Consider the following 9,567-nt stretch of genomic DNA (forward strand, 5'->3'; position numbering starts at 1 on the left):
AGACAGGAGCGCGTGCAGCTGCGGGGGCGCGAAATCGCAGGTTGCAGGCCGTTACAAAATCTGGGATATAATCGATAATAAAAAACCAATAGTGGCGGAGATTTTTAAAGTTTTTTACAAGCACTGAGATACCGCCCCCCCTTTAAATTTGCGTCCCGGGCAATTGCCTGCGCTTGAACCTTCTTCTGCCAATGAACTTAATGAATTTAAACCTTGTGCTATCCTAGGCACATTAACATTGGGAGTTGGATCAGCTAGACCCCATTAGACAGTGCTCTGAACCTTTTTTCTTCAATGATTTGTGAACCTCACTGGTGTCCATGGATTCCATGAAATCTTTCCACCTTTATCCACCTTTGTCATGATAGGAATAACACGTCAATGTAAGGGTGGGGTCATAGCACAAGGGTTAAACCACGCAAAGAACACGTAAATCAACTTAAAAGCCTATATATAGATATTTATATATGCAATATAAAGGTCATACATTGGTGGAACATCCATGAAAGGTCTGTTTGACATCCATGAAATGGTCGTGGAAAGTTACAAATTTGCATATGCAACTAGCAACAATTACACTCAGATGCGTAAGATTTACTTAACAATTGTGTATAAACCTCATAAAATACATGTAAAACTGCGCAATTCTCAACCGACAGTTTAACACCGAATTCTGACAAAAAACCCTTGACGGACATCTGGAAACACTTGTGAAACACGTTTATAACACATGGAACACAAAAAAAAACAACAACGTTTTATACGTGAAAAAATGTGCAAAATGTGGCTCTTTGACACGGCCTGAAAGCATGAACGCTAGCTCCCAGGATGTTAGTGACTGATCATCCAGTCATTTGAGCTACGATCACAAGGCACATGAATGAAGGTTTGAGAGAGCATTCAAGTGCCCTCAAGTGTTGCCTAGCCCCCTAGGAAGGGGGGGCAAAAGAAGTAATGTGCTTACACAAGCTCCACAAAGGTCTGGTCATGCGCTGGGCGGCTATTTAAGACGCAAGGAGAAAAAGGGCCGATTCTTGTGCGGGGGGGGACCACATTTCTCCAGACAGTGGAGCAGCATGTACAATCAGAGGTAGGGCATCACCTGATAATTCCGTGTCATCTCCACAGACTTGATGCTGCAGGGATGCGCGTTATGAGCAAGCACTGGTGTTCAAAATGCTATTTTGAAATAATTGCTTTGCCAAATTATTCCCTCCATTTGTTTTTTTTTCTTGTAAAGCTTCAAAGACGCAGAGTATTTAGCTGAAGGAAATCTTTTCTTGTAATCTATTGCATTTCTGAGCTTGCAAGAGTTGAAAGCTAATGGTTTTGTGAATCATGAATAATGACTTGCACTGCCTGAAGGACCATCTGAGAAGTTTTGCAATAGCTGTGAAACAAGTGGCTTTGACGAAAAGTGATCTTTTTTTTTTTTAGCAAAGCAGCTTTTAGTGTTTTGATTTGTCACTCTCACCAAGTGGGGGCAAAGTGCGTAAAACGACAAATAAATATGGATTCTTGTCTTATTTTCTCTCCAAACTGCAGCATGTGGAGAGAAGCTCTCCTGGTGGTGACCTTGTGTGCCGGTCTAGCTCTGGCGCAGTTCCCCCGGGAGTGCGTGACCCCCGAGGGTCTGCGCAGCGGCCAGTGCTGCCCGTCCCCGACGGGGGCGTCCGGGGATGAGTGCGGCTCCAGCACGGGGAGAGGGCAGTGCGTGGCCATCGCAGCTGACAACCGCCGCCACGGGCCCCAGTACCCTTACTCTGGACGGGACGACAGGGAGAGGTGGCCCTTGCGATTCTTCAACCGCACCTGCCAGTGCAATGGGAATTTCAGCGGCTACAACTGCGGGCAGTGCAAACACGGACTGACTGGAGCAGACTGCGATCAGAGAGTCTCTGTGGGTGAGAGAACGAAATTTAGGATGACTCCTGAGAAAGGCTAATAATGAATCCATTCAATTTTACACTGGCAAACACAGGGTCAAATCTGGCTGCCATTTATAGTATTACTTTTTTAACTTCATGAATTATTTCTTCTTTTTTTGTTTTTCATTTTATTACTTTGGTCAAAATGCCAAAAAGCTTCTCTTGGTTTTTCCAAGGTTAATTCCCATCTTTTGTATTTTATTTGATGTATTATTTACCTGTATTTTATCCTAAACTGATTTATTTATCCAACTAAAAAAACTATTTATTGTTTTTCTGTTATTAATAATTTAAATTACAAACTGGTGAAATTTCCATTGATTAAAATGAGAAAATCTGAAATAAAAAACACAAGAAGTGCAATAAGAAAACATGAAATCAAGATAAATCAAATTATAGATTGTTTTTAATTCTGTCATGTCTTTTATTTAAAAAAATACCATGTTTTTGTGTAAAAGGTAAGTTTACAGCAGAAGTAGTTTGATGCATATTTTCATCAATTGGCGTCAAGGCGTTACCACGTTTATTTTTTAACCAGCCAAGCATCCTTACTTTCTTTTTTCCATTTTTTGCATTAGTCGAAAATGTTTCCATCTACTAATCTCGTGTTCTGTCCCTCCTGCCCCCTCATCATTGAAGTAAGGAGGAATATCATGCAGATGACTGCAGCTGAGAAGCAGGCATTTGTGGATGCCTTGAACCAGGCCAAGAGCACGGTGCACCCCGACCTGGTGATCTGCACGAGGAGGTACGGAAGCTCAACAAGCTGATCACGGGAGCCTTTCTAATTCATGCAGTGACCCACTTTTAACAGGAGTTTGTATTTTCAGCCAGACAGTCTTGCATAAACACCTTCGAGCAGACAGAGGTTTTGCCAAAAGACTTGTACGCTCAGTCTAGCCAGGTCTGGGAACAGAAAATGATGCAGTTAACTCTATGGTTTATAAACAAATTTTTTATTGATTTCCTTATTACATTTAAAAAAAACATTTTTTAGATGATGCAGCTTCAACAAGGAACACAAAGACTGGTATTATTTAGATTAAAACCTGGCTAGTGAGTGTTTAATAACAATCTTCTAAGTCAGCTGAGGTGTGCAAATGAATTCAATTTAAATACCTGCAGGTATCAGAACCTATTTATATAAAAATTAACATTTGACAGAGTGACCTAGTTTTATTTACAAATTAAATGCAGGTTCATTCAGTGTTAAAATAATTAGATTTTTTTAAAGACACACTCCAACTATTAAAAAGCCTTCCATTGCTCTTTTAAGGATAATTACCATATTTTTATATTACCATATTTTAGGGCACACCGGTTTATAAGGCCCACTTTCAATGAATGGTCTATTTTCGAACTGTCAAAATATAAGGCACATAAAGTGAGACTAAAGAGTCAGAAAAAAAGCCGTCAGTCAGTCAAACTTTATAAACTGTGTTCACAGTCATTCTAGAACTTGTTTATAACATGCTAATTATTGGCCACTTTAGAAGTGTTAGCAAATTTACAATATCTGAAACCTTGTTTGCACCATATAAAAAAGAGATTAATAACACTAAAACAAACGTTACTAGGACTACGCTAACTCCCAACCTTGTAAGAAACAAGAAAAAGAAGCTGTGTCCAAATTCCCTCACTAACCTCTAACTACTAAAAAACTGTATAGTGTGTGAGACTATGTAGTGCCCTGGATTTTAAAAGCACCATGCTCACTACTTCTTTTTTTCTTTTTAAATGGCAAATATGACATCATCGATCATTAAAATCTAATTCATATGGGTGCTTTGTAATGATCATTAATGAGTCCACTGTCTTCTGAATATAGAAACGTTTATGGTTTATTAAAAAAAATATATTTAAATACATTTTATTCAACAATCTAGTTTGCATCGATGCACACTGGTTTTTTGCAGGGACTTCTGGGAAATTTCTAGGGCACTCGATTTTTGGCATTGTAATCAGTTAACTGGAGTTTTTAAGTATGCCTTACAGTGCGGAAAATACGGTTTTAGCCTAAATAAAGAAAATCTGGTGTTGTTTTCAATGACATAGTTTCTGCAAAGAGGCAGTAGTCCGATAGAAATTTACTTCTGAGTTGGGGGTGGGACCGTGGGTGTGGAGCGAGCAACCCCACCCACCTTCCCATCCGCGATGCGTAGCAGGGAGCTTGCAGTCAGCCCAGACAAAAAAGCTCTTTTTCCAACTACATTTTTTCGTCTGCTCCTGATTCACAATGATTTGAATAAAGAAATACTCAGGGGGAAAAAAATCAGCTTTATTTTCTTTATAAATGTCCTCTATCATCAGAAGAATGCCTCAAAACAATATTTTCATTGCAGTGTGTCTTTAAATAAAAAAAAATCTGTTTAGAGAGGAAAAGAACTTCATGAAGCAAATTTTTTATTTTTAGGTATCAGGAGGTGTTGGGCCCCGATGGCAACAGCACGCAGTTTGAGAACATCACCATTTATAACTATTTTGTTTGGAGCCACTACTATTCCGTCAGTAAAACCTACCTGGGGCCGGGCCAGGTCAGCTTCGGAGGCGTCGATTTCTCCCACGAGGGCCCGGGTTTTGTCACCTGGCACCGTTTTCATCTGCTGCAACTGGAGAGAGACATGCAGGTGAGGAACATGAAAGAGGGAAAGAAAGCAGAGTCAGAGCAGGAAGAAAAGAACAACACAAGATAATGAGGAGGAAGAGAGGAGGATTTCCTTTTTTAACATGGAGTGGGAAGCTCTCCAGCACAAGAAGGGGGGAGTGTAGGGAGAGAATAGAACAGACACAAATAAATATAGTGACCCTGTGGAGGAGGAGGAGGGAGGAGGATGATTTTGGAAGAAAAGGTAAAAATGATCTTAGAAAGAGGAAAACAGTTCTTCCTTCCTTTAAAAAAAAAAAAAAATCCTTCATTCTATTTAGAACATGCTGGGAGACCCTTCCTTTGCCCTGCCATACTGGAACTTTGCCATCGGAGGCAGCGAATGCGACATCTGCACGGACGACCTGATGGGAGCCAGGAGCGCCTTCGACATGAACTCTATCAGCCCCAACTCCGTGTTCTCTCAGTGGAGGGTCATCTGCGAGAGCGTGGAGGACTACGACACCTTGGGCACCATCTGCAACAGTAAAGACAGATGCACCGACACCGCCGAGCAGAACTGCAGCTACACCTCAGCTGCACCACACAAAAAAAGAGGGCAAAGAGCTCATAAAGGGAGCATGTGGAACATAAAGCAGCTATAAATAATAACACACAGCTGTTGTGCTAAACCCAGCATTGCTCTTTATTAGTACAGTTTGTTCATAACTACGCTTAATGGCAGACTTTGCCTTCTGGCTCCCTGTTTTTTTTGAGTATAAGTAGAGGTTTTTATTTTTTTTTTGGCAGTTTAGCCAGGACTGCAACTTCTACTCAGGTGCGGTTTATAAATGATTTTTGGAAAATAAATAAATAGCAACAACCACTAGAGGGCACTGTAGGTGAGTGTATAGGTATATGCAACTAACAGCAACGAGGAAGAAAAAACGTTCACACCGTTCACACCAGGCGAATCCTGTCTCAGGCCTTTTCTTTAACTGCTCTTTTTCTGATATATGAAAGAATTGGTGTCTTATAAATCTAGCCCAGCACAAACTGCAATTCTAAATTTCTCCTCAATTTTGCCGCCGTCTGCACTTCCATGAATTAGAAGGAACACCACCTATACGCCATTACCAAATCGAGTCCATGATTGGTCAAAGTTCAACCTGGTTTATTTTTTAACATTCGTTCAATGGGCGAGCATTTTGTACATAGAGTTTAAAAACGGACTTTTGCATAGCGATGCATGAATGCAAGAGTTTTGAACACAGAAGCCCTAAACGTGTGTTTACGTGGAGTTTTCATTGAAAGTCGTTGCCAAGGGCAGTGTGACGGTATCTTGATGCTGGAGGAATTGTTCCATAGTGACACACAGGTTGAAGATGAAGTGATGTATAGTTTAGTTGATTTCTTAACATGTTATTTATGGTATTTTGAATTGAATTGAATTGAAATGGTTTATTTCAAGCAATTAAGTACAAATAATACACAACAGCAATATAATCATCAGTTATACATTCATACAGTAACTAATCAAACTTAGGATAATTATACATATTAATAAATATTGCTTGAAAGGGAGTGGAAGGAAGCGAACTTATATAATCCCACCCCGTTAATCTTAATATTTGTCTAAATGCTGCGCTAATATACTAGATTCATACGGTATGTGTTACGGTAGTGAAGCCTGCAAACATTCAGTCTGTTATTGTCATCTACGCCGTTCTTGAATCTGTATTTTCTTACATGCGTTTCTCCAAAAAGTGTGAATTATAAGTCAGAAAAATACACGACTGGGGTTGAACGAGGGAACCCTTTTGCCCCTAAAACTTTTTTTTTTTTTTTTTTTTTAACTTGTCCTGTCCAACAGCTGGGCAGACAGATGAGAGCTGAGGTCCTCTTGTGTTGGACTTATTTTACTTTAACAAGAGGGGTTATTAATCTTCAGACAAACCAAAGGTACGTCTGAATAAACCCCTTTTGTAATTGAGGCCAAACTTTATTAATTTTAACCATGTTTGAAAATCTTTGGTGTTGGACCGGACGGAAAAGGAAAGAAGGGAAGAAGAGAGAGGGACGTTAGAGAGAGGGGGGGGTAGGAGGGTGATAATAGGAGGGGAAGGGGGATAAGACCATGGAGCAGCATAAAGCAACAAGTTTACTGGTTGTTAATCATTATGGTAAGGTTCAAATGTAGTACAAAAATGCCCCTAAAACTTAATGTTGCCCCGGCTACGCATGACCATCAGCTTTGAGGGGATCAGTGCTCATTCCACACACTGGCACCAGATTAGTCCTCTACCTGTTTCTCATGTGCTGAAAGAAAAGTTCACGTTTCTTTTGATCTTTAGCTTTGGATTAAGGATGTCAGGCGATATTTTTCCCCGGCCACGATTCATATGACAACACAGTGAGGGAAAAAGGTGGTAGGAGGAACGCAAAAGTGCCAAAAATCGGAGTGATCCGTCTCCCTCTATGGAGAGTCGTGACAGGTCTGGTATTACTTGGGGGAGCCCACAACAACACCTAAAATGGGTTAATGGGGGGTGGGGTGGGGGTCTTGATTTGTGCATCTGCCTGTTGAAGACAGAAATCTTGCGGTATCCTGGTTTCCTTTGATCTGAGGGAATAATCTTCAAACACGCAGACAACTCTGGTATGTAGCCCCCCTCTTGTGTGTAGGAGAGGCGGCAAAAGAAAAGGGAGGAAAAACAAAAGAGGAGAAAAGAAGTAGATCACACAATGCTGGAGAAAAGAAAACTTCAATCACAGAGCGCCATACTGTTGGCTTTTGCTGAAAAATTAAACAATTTAACTGATATCTTGTCATGTTTGAGAACGATCAAACTAGTCTAGAAAGTATCTACCGTAAATGATGTTCATCATCTTTTGATTCTTTTTCTTTGGGGAGCTCAGATCTTTGTCGTTTGTAATCTGAGACTCAAACTATTTTTTCAAAGCCACTACGTAGGTATTGCACATATTGCATGGAGGAAAATTGGTCATACTGTAAGTGGAAAAAGTGAGAAAAGTGGTGGTTTTTACGTGAAATTTTTACAGATGTACCACAAAGAACACGTAAATTAACATAGACCATGAAACGTGGGTGATTATTGCGCTGTTTTATATGCAATTCAATAATGATTTGTGCGACAATTACGTGAAGTGAACGTGATATGTGCGATACGAGACGTTAAATGTATACATTGGTGTACATGTGTAAAAAGTCTGTTAGACATACGTGGAACGGTCATGGAGAGCCAAATTTGCCTATGCATCTTGCAAAAATGACTCACATTTGCATAAAATGCATGATAATTGCATATAAGTTATTTAAAGGGCATATAAATTGCGTAATTATCAACCGACCAAAAATTTTGAACATCTCAAAACCATATTCATCGAAAGACATCTGCGTACATCGACAAAGGAATGAAACACTCATGAATTACGTAGATCACGGATGTATCGTGAAAGACCGAAATTTAATATACGAAAAATGCAACAAAATGTACCTAGTGGCTGCGTGACACTGCCTTTTATATGAGTTGAAGAAGTTTATTTCTGGCCTTCATCTCTTGTATTTTTTTAAATTTTTTTCCTTCATCAAGGTTCAGAGAGCAGCCCCATCAGGAGAAACCCGGCGGGCAACGTGGCGCGCCCCATGGTTCAGAGGCTGCCGGAGCCCCAGGACGTCCTGGAATGTCTGGAGCTAAACACCTTCGACACTCCTCCTTATTACTCCACCTCGTCAGAGAGCTTCAGGAACAGCATTGAAGGTCTGCTCCTGCTTTGAAGGGACCAGTCAAAGCAGAGAAACTAAAGCTGGTGAAACTCAGTGTGTATGTATATGTATATAGATGTGAACTAAGCCAGGAACAAACTCAACCCTCGTCCTACGTGTGCATCTAAACCGCTCCACCGTTCCCATTCTGAAGTTGCAAAAAACTTCACTTGAAGGTGGTTTTGTTCTTTTTCCAGGGTACAGCGCCCCCCAGGGGATGTACGACCCAGTCATCCGCAGCCTCCACAACCTGGCCCATCTCTTCCTCAATGGGACGGGAGGTCAGACTCACCTGTCTCCAAACGACCCCATCTTTGTGTTGCTGCACACCTTCACGGATGCGGTCTTCGATGAGTGGCTTCGCAGACACCAACCAGGTGCGCCTTGGGCACACGTGCAAACGCAGCAACTTTGCAGCAGGCGACAGAGTTTTCTTCCTGGTTTACAGGTGAGGTGGTTTACCCCGAGGAGAATGCTCCTATTGGGCACAACCGCAGGTTCAACATGGTTCCTTTTTGGCCTCCGGTCACAAATGCGGAAATGTTTGTCAGCGCCCCTGAGAGTCTGGGATACTCATACGAAGTCCAGTGGCCAGGTGAGTGACGGCAAAGCCTCCAGAAAACCAAATACTCATCCCTGACGCCTTCCTTTTCATCCTCCTTGCGGCAGCCCGTCCCCTAACTCTGTCTGAAATAATCACTGTGGCTGTGGTGGCGGCAGTGGTGGTTGTGGCGGCGTTGGGGGGCCTCATCGCCTGCGTGGTCCGAGCTCGTTCCCACCACTCGGCTGAGGCCCTGCAGCCGCTGCTGGGGGAAACCTTCCGGAGCTACTCAGAGGATGACAGGAGGTTGGATAAGTCGCAGTCTGTCGTCTGATCCCCCACGCTTCCCTGGAAGGGAGCTTGAGATTTTTGTTTTCTAATTCATCGGTTTCTTCTAATAAAGTTGAACTGGTTTCAAAACCTCAACTGGGATGTGTCTTTTCTGCCAAAAAGGCTGCAGTTTGGAGGGGTCAAAGGGCAGCCGGGAGATCATGAAATAAACAGACAGCTCCATGCTCAGGCAGCTGTGATTTACCATGTCTGCTGCTCAGCCACTTGAGTGTCAAAACCATCATTTTAGAAAGGACAGAAGGAAGGACGGAGATCGTTTTCCTCATAAAGGATCTCATCGTTAGCTGCAGAGCCGAAGACTATCGCTCTGCCCTGAACATCCGACTGTCTGAGAGATAAACCCCATAATGTCACATAGACAATTTATATGCTCATG

General features: G+C 41.8%; 1 protein-coding gene across 1 annotated transcript; it reads left to right on the forward strand.

The window, feature by feature from the left end:
- The first annotated feature begins 963 nt into the window (after positions 1–963).
- Positions 964–9,266, forward strand: LOC101161292 (5,6-dihydroxyindole-2-carboxylic acid oxidase-like). Its single transcript, XM_011474610.3, has 9 exons — positions 964–1,090; positions 1,546–1,904; positions 2,568–2,676; positions 4,342–4,555; positions 4,854–5,058; positions 8,127–8,294; positions 8,497–8,676; positions 8,748–8,894; positions 8,969–9,266. The coding sequence occupies exons 1-9, from the start codon at positions 1,077–1,079 to the stop codon at positions 9,172–9,174; spliced, it is 1,602 nt and encodes a 533-aa protein (XP_011472912.2). The 5' UTR covers positions 964–1,076; the 3' UTR covers positions 9,175–9,266.
- The last annotated feature ends 301 nt before the right edge of the window (positions 9,267–9,567 follow it).

This window comes from Oryzias latipes, chromosome 1 (genome assembly GCF_002234675.1).
Source record: "Oryzias latipes chromosome 1, ASM223467v1".
Taxonomy (NCBI): Eukaryota; Metazoa; Chordata; class Actinopteri; order Beloniformes; family Adrianichthyidae; genus Oryzias; species Oryzias latipes.